We start from the raw sequence: 16,393 nt of genomic DNA, 5'->3' as shown, positions 1-16,393 counted from the left end.
CTAGATTGTAAATTTCTAGTTTCTAGTTTGCAATCTTAGTTTCTAGTTTTCCCACAAGAGTGCATTGTTTTCAGAGGATACTGTTTGAGCAAAATACATTAACATACTCTTATTAAATGTGTAACATAGGGGAATTAAACTTTAAAGACTTTTACGATCCATTTTTTTATGATGATGAGGGTGAGGGTCAGCAATACCAAAAACACAGTACAAAAGAGTAAAAGTAACATTCAAAGCAAAAGTTGTGGACAGTGATACAAAACAATATATGGTGTTCAAACCAAGGTGAGATCCAAAGTACAAAACACGGTCAGTCAGAGTACAATAGAGAATACTGCTACCTCAGATTGTGGAACACAATGAAAAGCAAGACTTCACAATTAACATAAAAACGAAGTATTTATGTGCCTGGGAATAGCTGAAGGCAATCAGCTGATGATTAGATATTATTATTCAAGAGAGGCTGCTGGTGGCTGTGGACAGTATTGTAGGGAATGTCTTCGATCCATTTACTATTCACCGTAATTCTCAAAATTGCAACAGAAGAGATATGACAGAATGCCTCCATTTCTGGATTTCCACTTAGACATAAATAACATGACAATAGATTTCTATATAGATGACACACACTTCTTATGACAAACCTAAGGCCCTGATAATGTGATTGAAGGGTTGATTTGGATATCAGTTCGAACAGTCTGTGAAAACAGCACTAAAATGTGAAAAAAATGTATTTGGTCAACCTTTGCCTTGAAATGTGACCAGTGGCTGTCATGGTGTATGAGTTTTGTGAAAAAGCTGAATGAACTGCTGATGAAAAGTCATATGACTTTTCCATCAAATAAACAAACCAATAATAAAAAACAATTGTAATACAAGTATTTTTAAAACCATAATGCTGATATTTCTTGTAATATTAAATGTAAATATTAAATTAAAGGCTTAACAAATGCAGCCATCAAAATTTCATGGACATCCACATTTCAGTCTCTGTTGTTCTTTTCCGTGAGCACATGCCTGATGGCTTGATTTCTTAAAGAAAATGAATTAGATGGGAAAGATTAATTGAATGCAACACTCAACTAAATGGAATGGAGTCATGAACAATCTCAGCCATGTTATATTTTCTAATGATGTCATTAGAAAATGCTGAATAGAACACATAATGCAAGATAAATATATTCAAAAAAGTGTAAATACAAAGTATAATACAATAATACAATAATATTCTTTTTTGTAACAGTGTGTATATGGTGGGTACTTACTGGAATTTCAGGAGCAGCAATGGACACAACTTTGGCAACAACAAATGCATCTACAACACAAATAAGACCAACAAGTTTGGTCATGTCAACTGAGTCCACATTACAAACAGGATTTAGAATGTCTATGTCAATTGCAAAAACACCACAAACACAAACAAGTAGGTCATACCGAGGAATTGAAACAACCCAAAAAACATCACAAGCGTCCAGCCCTACTAAATCCACAAATCTGATATCTGCTGCCAAAACAGTAGCCACTGCACCAGAATCCACAGCTCAGAAAACATCAACAGTGATCAGTTCAACAGCATCTACAAAACAGGTACACAGTTCATCTAACCCAACAACCAGTCCCAGAACCTTAGCCCCTTCAAGTGAAACTACAAATCAGAAAACATCAACAGTGACGAGTTCAACAGCATCCACAAAACAGATCATAATTTCATCTACATTCCTTTCCACTCCAACAACACTGGCCTCTGCAAGTGAATCCACACCTCAGATTACTTCAACAGTGCTCACTTCCTCAAATTCTACACTAGATATCAGTACTTCATCCCAAGCACCGACCTATGCCAAATCCATGGCCACTTCAACTGAATCCACACCTCAGAAAACATCAACAGATTCCAGTTCAACAGCATCCACAAAAAGGATAACCACTACATCTAACCCAATCACTCCTACAACTTTGTCCAGTACACCTGAAACCACACATAAGATTAGATCAAAAGTGTTCACAACATCAACAGTGACCACTTCAACAACATCCACAAAACAAATCACCGCTTCAGCTAACCCAACAACCAGTCCTAAAACTGTGGCCTCTACAACTGAAACCACACCTGAGATTACATCAAAAGTGGTGACTCCATCAATTTCATCCACACCACCAACCTCTGCCAAAACCATGGGCATTTCAAGTGAATCCTCAGCTGAGAAAACATCAACAGATACCACTTCAACAGCATCCACAAAACAGGTCACCTCTTCCTCTAACTCCCCTACAACTCCATCAACTTTAGCCTCTTCAACTGAATCCACAACTCAGAAAACATCAAGTGTGTCCACTTCCTCATCTTCTACACTAGATATCAGCACTTCATCCACACCACCAACCTCTGCCACAACCATGGCCTCTTCAAATGCAACCACACCTCAGATTACATCAACAGGTTCCAGTTCAGCAGCATCCACAAAACAGGTCACCTCTTCATCTAACTCCCCTTCCACTCCAATAACTTTGGCCTCTACATCTCAAACCACATTTCAGATTACATCAAAAGTGGTGACTCTATCAATTTCATCCACACCACCAACCTCTGCCACAATAGTGGCAACTTCAACTGAATCCACACCTCAGAAAACATCTTTTGTCTCCACTTCTTCATCTTCTACACTAGATATCAGCACTTCATCCACACCACCAACCTCTGCCACAACCGTGGCACCTTCAACTGAATCCACATCTCAGAAAACTTCAACAGATACCAGTTCAACACCATCCACAAAACAGATCAACTCTTCATCTAACTCCCCTACAACTCCATCAACTTTAGCCTCTTCAACTGAATCCACAACTCAGAAAACATCAAGTGTGTCCACTTCCTCATCTTCTACACTAGATATCAGCACTTCATCCACACCACCAACCTCTGCCACAACCGTTGCACTTTCAACTGAATCCACATCTCAGAAAACTTCAACAGATACCAGTTCAACACCATCCACAAAACAGGTCACCTCTTCATCTAACTCCCCTACAACTCCAACAACTTTGGCCTCTTCAACTGTATCCACAACTCTGATAACATCAACAGTGACCACTTCAACAGCATCCACAATACAAATCACCACTTCAGCCAACCCAACAACCACTCCTACAGCTGTGGCCTCTACAACTGAAACCACACCTGAGATTTCCTTAATAGGTTCCACTTCAGCATCATCCACAAAAGAGATAACCACTTCATCTAACTCGCCAACCACTCCCAAAATGTTCTATTCTACACCTGAAACCACACCTCATATTAAATCAGAAGTGTTCCCTTCATCAGCCCCCTACACACCACCATCCTCTGCAACAACTGTGACCACTTCAACTGAATCCACACCTCCGAAAACATCAACATATTCCAGTTCAACAGCATCCATAATACAGCTCACCTCTTCATCTAATTCGACAACCACTCCCACAAATTTGGCCTCTACACCTGAAACCACACCTCATATTCCATCAAACGTATTCACTTCATCAACTTCTTCCACACCACCAACCTCTTCCACAACCGTGGCCTCTTCAACTGAAACCACACCTCAGATTACATCAACAGCTTCCAGTTCAACAGCCTCCAGAAAACAGGTCACCTCCTCATCTAACACCCCTACCACTATAACAACTTTGGCCTCTTCCACTGAATCCACAACTCAGAAAATATCAATATTGACCACTTCAACAGCATCCACAACACAAATCACCACTTCAGCCAACTCAACAACAACTGCTACAACTTTGGCCTCTATGCCTGTGACCACACCTCAGATTCCATCAAAAGTGTTCATTTCATCAATTTCATCCACACCACTAACCTCTGCCTCAACCATGGCCTCTTCAAATGCAACCACACCTCAGATTACATCAACAGGTTCCAGTTCAGCAGCATCCACAAAACAGGTCACCTCTTCATCTAACTCCCCTTCCACTCCAATAACTTTGGCCTCTACATCTCAAACCACATTTCAGATTACATCAAAAGTGGTGACTCTGTCAATTTCATCCACACCACCAACCTCTGCCACAATAGTGGCAACTTCAACTGAATCCACACCTCAGAAAACATCTTGTGTCTCCACTTCTTCATCTTCTACACTAGATATCAGCACTTCATCCACACCACCAACCTCTGCCACAACCGTGGCACCTTCAACTGAATCCTCATCTCACAAAACTTTAACAGATACCAGTTCAACACCATCCAATAAACAGATCACCTCTTTATCTAACTCCCCTACAACTCCATCAACTTTAGCCTCTTCAACTGAATCCACAACTCAGAAAACATCAAGTGTGTCCACTTCCTCATCTTCTACTCTAGATATCAGCACTTCATCCACACCACCAACCTCTGCCACAACTGTGGCAACTTCAACTGAATCCACACCTCAGAAAACTTCAACAGATACCAGTTCAACACCATCCACAAAACAAGTCACCTCTTCATCTAACTCCCCTACAACTCCAACAACTTTGGTCTCTATGCCTGTGACCACACCTCAGATTCCATCAAAAGTGTTCATTTCATCAATTTCATCCACACCACCAACCTCTGCCTCAACCGTGGCCTCTTCAACTGAAACCACACCTCAGATTACATCAACAGCTTCCAGTTCAACAGACTCCAAAAAACAGGTCACCTCCTCATCTAACTCCCCTACCACAATAACAACTTTGGCCTCTTCCACTGAATCCACAACTCAGAAAATATCAATATTGACCACTTCAACAGCATCCACAACACAAATCACCACTTCAGCCAACTCAACAACAACTGCTACAACTTTGGCCTCTATGCCTGTGACCACACCTCAGATTCCATCAAAAGTGTTCATTTCATCAATTTCATCCACACCACCAACCTCTGCCTCAACCATGGCCTCTTCAAATGCAACCACACCTCAGATTACATCAACAGGTTCCAGTTCAGCAGCATCCACAAAACAGGTCACCTCTTCATCTAACTCCCCTTCCACTCCAATAACTTTGGCCTCTACATCTCAAACCACATTTCAGATTACATCAAAAGTGGTGACTCCATCAATTTCATCCACACCACCAACCTCTAACACAATAGTGGCAACTTCAACTGAATCCACACCTCAGAAAACATCAAAGGGGTCTACTTCCTCATCTTCTACACTAGATATCAGCACTTCATCCACACCACCAACCTCTGCCACAACCGTGGCACCTTCAAATGAATCCACATCTCAGAAAACTTCAACAGATACCAGTTCAACACCATCCACAAAACAGATCACCTCTTCATCTAACTCCCCTACAACTCCATCAACTTTAGCCTCTTCAACTGAATCCACAACTCAGAAAACATCAAGTGTGTCCACTTCCTCATCTTCTACTCTAGATATCAGCACTTCATCCACACCACCAACCTCTGCCACAACCGTGGCAACTTCAACTGAATCCACACCTCAGAAAACTTCAACAGATACCAGTTCAACACCATCCACAAAACAGGTCACCTCTTCATCTAACTCCCCTACAACTCCAACAACTTTGGCCTCTTCAACTGTATCCACAACTCTGATAACATCAACAGTGACCACTTCAACAGCATCCACAAAACAAATCACCACTTCAGCCAACCCAACAACCACTCCTACAACTGTGGCCTCTTCAACTGAAACCACACCTGAGATTTCCTTAATAGGTTCCACTTCAGCAGCATCCACAAAGCCGCTCACCTCTTCATCTAATTCTTCAACAACTGCCACAAATTTGGCCTCTACACCTGAAACCACACCTCAGATTACATCAACAGGTTCCAGTTCAACTGCATCTACAAAACAGCTCACCTCTGCATCTAAATCCCCTACCTCGCCAACAACTTTGGCCTCTTCAACTGAATCCAAAACTCAGAAAACATCAACAGTGACCACTTCAATAGCATCCACAAAACAATTCACCACTTCAGCCAACCCAACAACCACTCCCTCAACTGTGGCCTCTTCAACTGCAATGACACCTCAGATTACATCAATAGGTTCCAGTTCAACAGTATCCACAAAACAGATAACAACTTCATCTAACTCACCATCCGCTCACACAAATTTGGCCTCTACACCTGAAACCACACATCAGATTAAATCAGAAGTGTTCCCTTCATCAACCCCATACACACCACCATCCTCTTCCACAAGTGTGACCATTTCAACTGAATCCACACCTCCGAAAACATCAACATATACCAGTTCAACAGTATCCACAAAACAGATAACAACTTCATCTAACTCGCAAACCACACCCACAAATTTGGCCTCTACACCTCAAACCACACCTCAGATTACATCAAAAGTGTTCACTTCTTTAATTTCATCCAAACCACCAACCTCTGCCTCAACCGTGGCCTCTTCAAGTGCAACCACACCTAAGATTACATCAACAGGTTCCAGTTCAACAGCATCTACAAAACAGGTCACCTCTTCATCTAACTCCCCTACCACTCCAACAACTTTGGCCTCTTCAACTGAATCCACAACTCAGAAAACATCAACAGTGACCACTTCAACAGCATCCACAATACAAATCACCACTTCAGCCAACCCAACAACCACTCCTACAGCTGTGGCCTCTACAACTGAAACCACACCTGAGATTTCCTTAATAGGTTCCACTTCAGCATCATCCACAAAAGAGATAACCACTTCATCTAACTCGCCAACCACTCCCAAAACGTTCTATTCTACACCTGAAACCACACCTCATATTAAATCAGAAGTGTTCCCTTCATCAGCCCCCTACACACCACCATCCTCTGCAACAACTGTGACCACTTCAACTGAATCCACACCTCCGAAAACATCAACATATTCCAGTTCAACAGCATCCATAATACAGCTCACCTCTTCATCTAATTCGACAACCACTCCCACAAATTTGGCCTCTACACCTGAGACCACACCTCAGATTACATCAAAAGTGTTCACTTCATCATATTCATCCTCACCACCAACCTCTGCTTCAACCATGACCTCTTCAACTGAATCCACAACACAGAATACATCAACAATGACCACTTCAACAACATCCACAAAACAAATCACCACTTCAGCCAACCCAACAACCACTCCTCCAACTATGGCATCTGAACCTGAAACCACACCTCATATTCCATCAAAAGTGTTCACTTCATCAACTTCTTCCACACCACCAACCTCTTCCACAACTGTGGCCTCTTCAACTGAAACCACACCTCAGATTACATCAACAGCTTCCAGTTCAACAGCCTCCAAAAAACAGGTCACCTCCTCATCTAACTCCCCTACCACTCTAACAACTTTGGCCTCTTCCACTGAATCCACAACTCAGAAAATATCAATATTGACCACTTCAACATCATCCACAACACAAATCACCACTTCAGCCAACTCAACAACAACTGCTACAACTTTGGCCTCTATGCCTGTGACCACACCTCAGATTCCATCAAAAGTGTTCATTTCATCAATTTCATCCACACCATCAACCTCTGCCTCAACCATGGCCTCTTCAAATGCAACCACACCTCAGATTACATCAACAGGTTCCAGTTCAGCAGCATCCACAAAACAGGTCACCTCTTCATCTAACTCCCCTTCCACTCCAATAACTTTGGCCTCTACACCTCAAACCACATTTCAGATTACATCAAAAGTGGTGACTCCATCAATTTCATCCACCCCACCAACCTCTGCCACAATAGTGGCAACTTCAACTGAATCCACACCTCAGAAAACATCAAGTGTGTCCACTTCCTCATCTTCTACACTAGATATCAGCACTTCATCCACACCACCAACCTCTGCCACAACCGTGGCACCTTCAACTGAATCCACATCTCAGAAAACTTCAACAGATACCAGTTCAACACCATCCACAAAACAGATCACCTCTTCATCTAACTCCCCTACAACTCCATCAACTTTAGCCTCTTCAACTGAATCCACAACTCAGAAAACATCAAGTGTGTCCACTTCCTCATCTTCTACTCTAGATATCAGCACTTCATCCACACCACCAACCTCTGCCACAACCGTGGCAATTTCAACTGAATCCACACCTCAGAAAACTTCAACAGATACCAGTTCAACACCATCCACAAAACAGGTCACCTCTTCATCTAACTCCCTTACAACTCCAACAACTTTGGCCTCTTCAACTGTATCCACAACTCTGATAACATCAACAGTGACCACTTCAACAGCATCCACAAAACAAATCACCACTTCAGCCAACTCAACAACAACTGCTACAACTTTGGCCTCTATGCCTGTGACCACACCTCAGATTCCATCAAAAGTGTTCATTTCATCAATTTCATCCACACCACCAACCTCTGCCTCAACCATGGCCTCTTCAAATGCAACCACACCTCAGATTACATCAACAGGTTCCAGTTCAGCAGCATCCACAAAACAGGTCACCTCTTCATCTAACTCCCCTTCCACTCCAATAACTTTGGCCTCTACATCTCAAACCACATTTCAGATTACATCAAAAGTGGTGACTCCATCAATTTCATCCACACCACCAACCTCTAACACAATAGTGGCAACTTCAACTGAATCCACACCTCAGAAAACATCAAAGGGGTCTACTTCCTCATCTTCTACACTAGATATCAGCACTTCATCCACACCACCAACCTCTGCCACAACCGTGGCACCTTCAACTGAATCCACATCTCAGAAAACTTCAACAGATACCAGTTCAACACCATCCACAAAACAGATCACCTCTTCATCTAACTCCCCTACAACTCCATCAACTTTAGCCTCTTCAACTGAATCCACAACTCAGAAAACATCAAGTGTGTCCACTTCCTCATCTTCTACTCTAGATATCAGCACTTCATCCACACCACCAACCTCTGCCACAACCGTGGCAACTTCAACTGAATCCACACCTCAGAAAACTTCAACAGATACCAGTTCAACACCATCCACAAAACAGGTCACCTCTTCATCTAACTCCCCTACAACTCCAACAACTTTGGCCTCTTCAACTGTATCCACAACTCTGATAACATCAACAGTGACCACTTCAACAGCATCCACAAAACAAATCACCACTTCAGCCAACCCAACAACCACTCCTACAACTGTGGCCTCTTCAACTGAAACCACACCTGAGATTTCCTTAATAGGTTCCACTTCAGCAGCATCCACAAAGCCGCTCACCTCTTCATCTAATTCTTCAACAACTGCCACAAATTTGGCCTCTACACCTGAAACCACACCTCAGATTACATCAACAGGTTCCAGTTCAACAGCATCTACAAAACAGGTCACCTCTTCATCTAAATCCCCTACCTCGCCAATAACTTTGGCCTCTTCAACTGAATCCAAAACTCAGAAAACATCAACAGCGACCACTTCAACAGCATCCACAAAACTAATCACCACTTCAGGCAACCCAACAACCACTCCTTCAACTGTGGCCTCTTCAACTGCAAAGACACCTCAGATTACATCAATAGGTTCCACTTCAACAGCATCCACAAACCAGATAACCACTTCATCTAACTCACCATCCGCTCACACAACTTTGGCCTCTACACCTGAAACCACACATCAGATTAAATCAGAAGTGTTCCCTTCATCAACCCCATACACACCACCATCCTCTTCCACAAGTGTGACCATTTCAACTGAATCCACACCTCCGAAAACATCAACATATACCAGTTCAACTGCATCCACAAAACAGCTCACCTCTTCATCTAACTCGCAAACCACACCCACAAATTTGGCAACTACACCTCAATCCACAACTGAGATTAAATCAAAAGTGTTCACTTCATCAATGTCTTCCACAACAGCAACCTCTGCCTCAACCGAGGCCTCTTCAAGTGTAACCACACCTAAGATTACATCAACAGGTTCCAGTTCAACAGCATCCACAAAACAGGTCACATCTTCATCTAACTCCCGTACCACTCCAACAACTTTGGCCTCTTCAACTGAATCCACAACTCAGAAAACATCAACAGTGACCACTTCAACAGCATCCACAATACAAATCACCACTTCAGCCAACCCAACAACCACTCCTACAGCTGTGGCCTCTACAACTGAAACCACACCTGAGATTTCCTTAATAGGTTCCACTTCAGCATCATCCACAAAAGAGATAACCACTTCATCTAACTCGCCAACCACTCCCAAAACGTTCTATTCTACACCTGAAACCACACCTCATATTAAATCAGAAGTGTTCCCTTCATCAGCCCCCTACACACCACCATCCTCTGCAACAACTGTGACCACTTCAACTGAATCCACACCTCCGAAAACATCAACATATTCCAGTTCAACAGCATCCATAATACAGCTCACCTCTTCATCTAATTCGACAACCACTCCCACAAATTTGGCCTCTACACCTGAGACCACACCTCAGATTACATCAAAAGTGTTCACTTCATCATATTCATCCTCACCACCAACCTCTGCTTCAACCATGACCTCTTCAACTGAATCCACAACACAGAATACATCAACAATGACCACTTCAACAACATCCACAAAACAAATCACCACTTCAGCCAACCCAACAACCACTCCTCCAACTATGGCATCTGAACCTGAAACCACACCTCATATTCCATCAAAAGTGTTCACTTCATCAACTTCTTCCACACCACCAACCTCTTCCACAACTGTGGCCTCTTCAACTGAAACCACACCTCAGATTACATCAACAGCTTCCAGTTCAACAGCCTCCAAAAAACAGGTCACCTCCTCATCTAACTCCCCTACCACTCTAACAACTTTGGCCTCTTCCACTGAATCCACAACTCAGAAAATATCAATATTGACCACTTCAACATCATCCACAACACAAATCACCACTTCAGCCAACTCAACAACAACTGCTACAACTTTGGCCTCTATGCCTGTGACCACACCTCAGATTCCATCAAAAGTGTTCATTTCATCAATTTCATCCACACCATCAACCTCTGCCTCAACCATGGCCTCTTCAAATGCAACCACACCTCAGATTACATCAACAGGTTCCAGTTCAGCAGCATCCACAAAACAGGTCACCTCTTCATCTAACTCCCCTTCCACTCCAATAACTTTGGCCTCTACACCTCAAACCACATTTCAGATTACATCAAAAGTGGTGACTCCATCAATTTCATCCACCCCACCAACCTCTGCCACAATAGTGGCAACTTCAACTGAATCCACACCTCAGAAAACATCAAGTGTGTCCACTTCCTCATCTTCTACACTAGATATCAGCACTTCATCCACACCACCAACCTCTGCCACAACCGTGGCACCTTCAACTGAATCCACATCTCAGAAAACTTCAACAGATACCAGTTCAACACCATCCACAAAACAGATCACCTCTTCATCTAACTCCCCTACAACTCCATCAACTTTAGCCTCTTCAACTGAATCCACAACTCAGAAAACATCAAGTGTGTCCACTTCCTCATCTTCTACTCTAGATATCAGCACTTCATCCACACCACCAACCTCTGCCACAACCGTGGCAATTTCAACTGAATCCACACCTCAGAAAACTTCAACAGATACCAGTTCAACACCATCCACAAAACAGGTCACCTCTTCATCTAACTCCCTTACAACTCCAACAACTTTGGCCTCTTCAACTGTATCCACAACTCTGATAACATCAACAGTGACCACTTCAACAGCATCCACAAAACAAATCACCACTTCAGCCAACTCAACAACAACTGCTACAACTTTGGCCTCTATGCCTGTGACCACACCTCAGATTCCATCAAAAGTGTTCATTTCATCAATTTCATCCACACCACCAACCTCTGCCTCAACCATGGCCTCTTCAAATGCAACCACACCTCAGATTACATCAACAGGTTCCAGTTCAGCAGCATCCACAAAACAGGTCACCTCTTCATCTAACTCCCCTTCCACTCCAATAACTTTGGCCTCTACATCTCAAACCACATTTCAGATTACATCAAAAGTGGTGACTCCATCAATTTCATCCACACCACCAACCTCTAACACAATAGTGGCAACTTCAACTGAATCCACACCTCAGAAAACATCAAAGGGGTCTACTTCCTCATCTTCTACACTAGATATCAGCACTTCATCCACACCACCAACCTCTGCCACAACCGTGGCACCTTCAACTGAATCCACATCTCAGAAAACTTCAACAGATACCAGTTCAACACCATCCACAAAACAGATCACCTCTTCATCTAACTCCCCTACAACTCCATCAACTTTAGCCTCTTCAACTGAATCCACAACTCAGAAAACATCAAGTGTGTCCACTTCCTCATCTTCTACTCTAGATATCAGCACTTCATCCACACCACCAACCTCTGCCACAACCGTGGCAACTTCAACTGAATCCACACCTCAGAAAACTTCAACAGATACCAGTTCAACACCATCCACAAAACAGGTCACCTCTTCATCTAACTCCCCTACAACTCCAACAACTTTGGCCTCTTCAACTGTATCCACAACTCTGATAACATCAACAGTGACCACTTCAACAGCATCCACAAAACAAATCACCACTTCAGCCAACCCAACAACCACTCCTACAACTGTGGCCTCTTCAACTGAAACCACACCTGAGATTTCCTTAATAGGTTCCACTTCAGCAGCATCCACAAAGCCGCTCACCTCTTCATCTAATTCTTCAACAACTGCCACAAATTTGGCCTCTACACCTGAAACCACACCTCAGATTACATCAACAGGTTCCAGTTCAACAGCATCTACAAAACAGGTCACCTCTTCATCTAAATCCCCTACCTCGCCAATAACTTTGGCCTCTTCAACTGAATCCAAAACTCAGAAAACATCAACAGCGACCACTTCAACAGCATCCACAAAACAATTCACCACTTCAGCCAACCCAACAACCACTCCCTCAACTGTGGCCTCTTCAACTGCAATGACACCTCAGATTACATCAATAGGTTCCAGTTCAACAGCATCCACAAAACAGATAACAACTTCATCTAACTCACCATCCGCTCACACAACTTTGGCCTCTACACCTGAAACCACACATCAGATTAAATCAGAAGTGTTCCCTTCATCAACCCCATACACACCACCATCCTCTTCCACAAGTGTGACCATTTCAACTGAATCCACACCTCCGAAAACATCAACATATACCAGTTCAACTGCATCCACAAAACAGCTCACCTCTTCATCTAACTCGCAAACCACACCCACAAATTTGGCAACTACACCTCAATCCACAACTGAGATTAAATCAAAAGTGTTCACTTCATCAATGTCTTCCACAACAGCAACCTCTGCCTCAACCGAGGCCTCTTCAAGTGTAACCACACCTAAGATTACATCAACAGGTTCCAGTTCAACAGCATCCACAAAACAGGTCACATCTTCATCTAACTCCCGTACCACTCCAACAACTTTGGCCTCTTCAACTGAATCCACAACTCAGAAAACATCAACAGTGACCACTTCAACAGCATCCACAATACAAATCACCACTTCAGCCAACCCAACAACCACTCCTACAGCTGTGGCCTCTACAACTGAAACCACACCTGAGATTTCCTTAATAGGTTCCACTTCAGCATCATCCACAAAAGAGATAACCACTTCATCTAACTCGCCAACCACTCCCAAAACGTTCTATTCTACACCTGAAACCACACCTCATATTAAATCAGAAGTGTTCCCTTCATCAGCCCCCTACACACCACCATCCTCTGCAACAACTGTGACCACTTCAACTGAATCCACACCTCCGAAAACATCAACATATTCCAGTTCAACAGCATCCATAATACAGCTCACCTCTTCATCTAATTCGAAAACCACTCCCACAAATTTGGCCTCTACACCTGAGACCACACCTCAGATTACATCAAAAGTGTTCACTTCATCATATTCATCCTCACCACCAACCTCTGCTTCAACCATGACCTCTTCAACTGAATCCACAACACAGAATACATCAACAATGACCACTTCAACAACATCCACAAAACAAATCACCACTTCAGCCAACCCAACAACCACTCCTCCAACTATGGCATCTGAACCTGAAACCACACCTCAGATTCCATCAAAAGTGTTCACTTCATCAATTTCATCCACACCACCAACCTCTTCCACAACTGTGGCCTCTTCAAATGCAACCACACCTCAGATTACATCAACAGGTTCCAGTTCAGCAGCATCCACAAAACAGGTCACCTCTTCATCTAAATCCCCTTCCACTCCAATAACTTTGGCCTCTACACCTCAAACCGCATTTCAGATTACATCAAAAGTGGTGACTCCATCAATTTCATCCACCCCACCAACCTCTGCCACAATAGTGGCAACTTCAACTGAATCCACACCTCAGAAAACATCAAGTGTGTCCACTTCCTCATCTTCTACACTAGATATCAGCACTTCATCCACACCACCAATCTCTGCCACAACCGTGGCACCTTCAACTGAATCCACATCTCAGAAAACTTCAACAGATACCAGTTCAACAACATCCACAAAACAGGTCACCTCTTCATCTAACTCCCTTACAACTCCAACAACTTTAGCCTCTTCAACTGAATCCACAGCTCAGAAAACATCAAGTGTGTCCACTTCCTCATCTTCTACTCTAGATATCAGCACTTCATCCACACCACCAACCTCTGCCACAACCGTGGCAATTTCAACTGAATCCACACCTCAGAAAACTTCAACAGATACCAGTTCAACACCATCCACAAAACAGGTCACCTCTTCATCTAACTCCCTTACAACTCCAACAACTTTGGCCTCTTCAACTGTATCCACAACTCTGATAACATCAACAGTGACCACTTCAACAGCATCCACAAAACAAATCACCACTTCAGCCAACTCAACAACAACTGCTACAACTTTGGCCTCTATGCCTGTGACCACACCTCAGATTCCATCAAAAGTGTTCATTTCATCAATTTCATCCACACCACCAACCTCTGCCAGAATAGTGGCAACTTCAACTGAATCCACACCTCAGAAAACATCAAGTGTGTCCACTTCTTCATCTTCTACACTAGATATCAGCACTTCATCCACACCACCAACCTCTGCCACAACCGTGGCAACTTCAACTGAATCCACACCTCAGAAAACTTCAACAGATACCAGTTCAACACCATCCACAAAACAGGTCACCTCTTCATCTAACTCCCCTACAACTCCAACAACTTTGGCCTCTTCAACTGTATCCACAACTCTGATAACATCAACAGTGACCACTTCAACAGCATCCACAAAACAAATCACCACTTCAGCCAACTCAACAACTACTCCTACAACTGTGGCCTCTTCAACTGAAACCACACCTGAGATTTCCTTAATAGGTTCCACTTCAGCAGCATCCACAAAACCGCTCACCTCTTCATCTAATTCTTCAACAACTGCCACAAATTTGGCCTCTACACCTGAAACCACACCTCAGATTGCATCAACAGGTTCCAGTTCAACAGCATCTACAAAACAGGTCACATCTTCAACTAACTCCCCTACCACTCCAACAACTTTGGCCTCTTCAACTGAATCCACAACTCAGAAAACATCAACAGTGACCACTTCAACAGCATCCACAATACAAATCACCACTTCAGCCAACCCAACCACCACTCCTACAGCTGTGGCCTCTACAACTGAAACCACACCTGAGATTTCCTTAATAGGTTCCACTTCAGCATCATCCACAAAAGAGATAACCACTTCATCTAATTCGACAACCACTCCCACAAATTTGGCCTCTACACCTGAAACCACACCTCAGTTTACAACAAAGGTGTTCACTTCGTCATATTCATCCTCACCACCAACCTCTGCTTCAACCATGACCTCGTCAACTGAATCCACAACACAGAATACATCAACAATGACCACTTCAACAACATCCACAAAACAAATCACCACTTCAGCCAACCCAACAACCACTCCTCCAACTATGGCATCTGAACCTGAAACCACACCTCATATTCTATCAAACGTTTTCAATTCATCAACTTCTTCCACACCACCAACCTCTTCCACATCTGTGGCCTCTTCAACTGAAACCACACCTCAGATTACATCAACAGCTTCCAGTTCAACAGCCTCCAAAAAACAGGTCACCTCCTCATCTAACTCCCCTACCATTCTAACAACTTTGGCCTCTTCCACTGAATCCACAACTCAGAAAATATCAATATTGATCACTTCAACAGCATCCACAACACAAATCACCACTTCAGCCAACTCAACAACAACTGCTACAACTTTGGCCTCTATGCCTGTGACCACACCTCAGATTCCACCAAAAGTGTTCATTTCATCAATTTCATCCACACAACCAACCT

General features: G+C 43.2%; 2 protein-coding genes across 2 annotated transcripts; both read left to right on the top strand.

Moving 5' to 3' along the window:
- The first annotated feature begins 2,175 nt into the window (after positions 1 to 2,175).
- On the top strand, positions 2,176 to 8,939 carry LOC118242241 (mucin-5AC-like). Its single transcript, XM_035531879.1, has 6 exons — positions 2,176 to 2,469; positions 4,099 to 4,651; positions 4,744 to 4,986; positions 5,186 to 5,824; positions 7,184 to 8,576; positions 8,882 to 8,939. The coding sequence occupies exons 1-6, from the start codon at positions 2,176 to 2,178 to the stop codon at positions 8,937 to 8,939; spliced, it is 3,180 nt and encodes a 1,059-aa protein (XP_035387772.1).
- A 1,675-nt stretch (positions 8,940 to 10,614) lies between these two features.
- LOC118242217 (mucin-5AC-like) lies at positions 10,615 to 14,507 on the top strand. The gene is made up of 4 exons (XM_035531643.1): positions 10,615 to 12,051; positions 12,094 to 12,994; positions 14,119 to 14,250; positions 14,410 to 14,507. Exons 1-4 carry the CDS (start codon positions 10,615 to 10,617, stop codon positions 14,505 to 14,507), a joined length of 2,568 nt encoding a protein of 855 aa, XP_035387536.1.
- Positions 14,508 to 16,393: the final 1,886 nt, after the last annotated feature.

This window comes from Electrophorus electricus, chromosome 11, assembly GCF_013358815.1.
Source record: "Electrophorus electricus isolate fEleEle1 chromosome 11, fEleEle1.pri, whole genome shotgun sequence".
NCBI classification, from domain to species: domain Eukaryota; kingdom Metazoa; phylum Chordata; class Actinopteri; order Gymnotiformes; family Gymnotidae; genus Electrophorus; species Electrophorus electricus.
Note: the sequence above shows the minus strand (reverse complement) of the source record. Positions and strands in the feature narration are given on the sequence as shown.

Excerpts from the sequence above, each read along its gene's own strand:
- LOC118242241 (XM_035531879.1), top strand. The coding sequence starts at position 2,176 with ATGGGCATTTCAAGTGAATCCTCAGCTGAGAAAACATCAACAGATACC. Across the intron at positions 2,470-4,098 it reads CAGCAGCATCCACAAAACAG|AAAACATCTTGTGTCTCCAC; the intron begins GTCACCTCTTCA and ends TCCACACCTCAG. Across the intron at positions 4,987-5,185 it reads CAGCAGCATCCACAAAACAG|ATATCAGCACTTCATCCACA; the intron begins GTCACCTCTTCA and ends CTTCTACACTAG.
- LOC118242217 (XM_035531643.1), top strand. The coding sequence starts at position 10,615 with ATGGCATCTGAACCTGAAACCACACCTCATATTCCATCAAAAGTGTTC. Across the intron at positions 12,052-12,093 it reads TTTCATCCACACCACCAACC|AAAACATCAAAGGGGTCTAC; the intron begins TCTAACACAATA and ends TCCACACCTCAG. Across the intron at positions 14,251-14,409 it reads CAGCAGCATCCACAAAACAG|AAAACATCAAGTGTGTCCAC; the intron begins GTCACCTCTTCA and ends TCCACACCTCAG.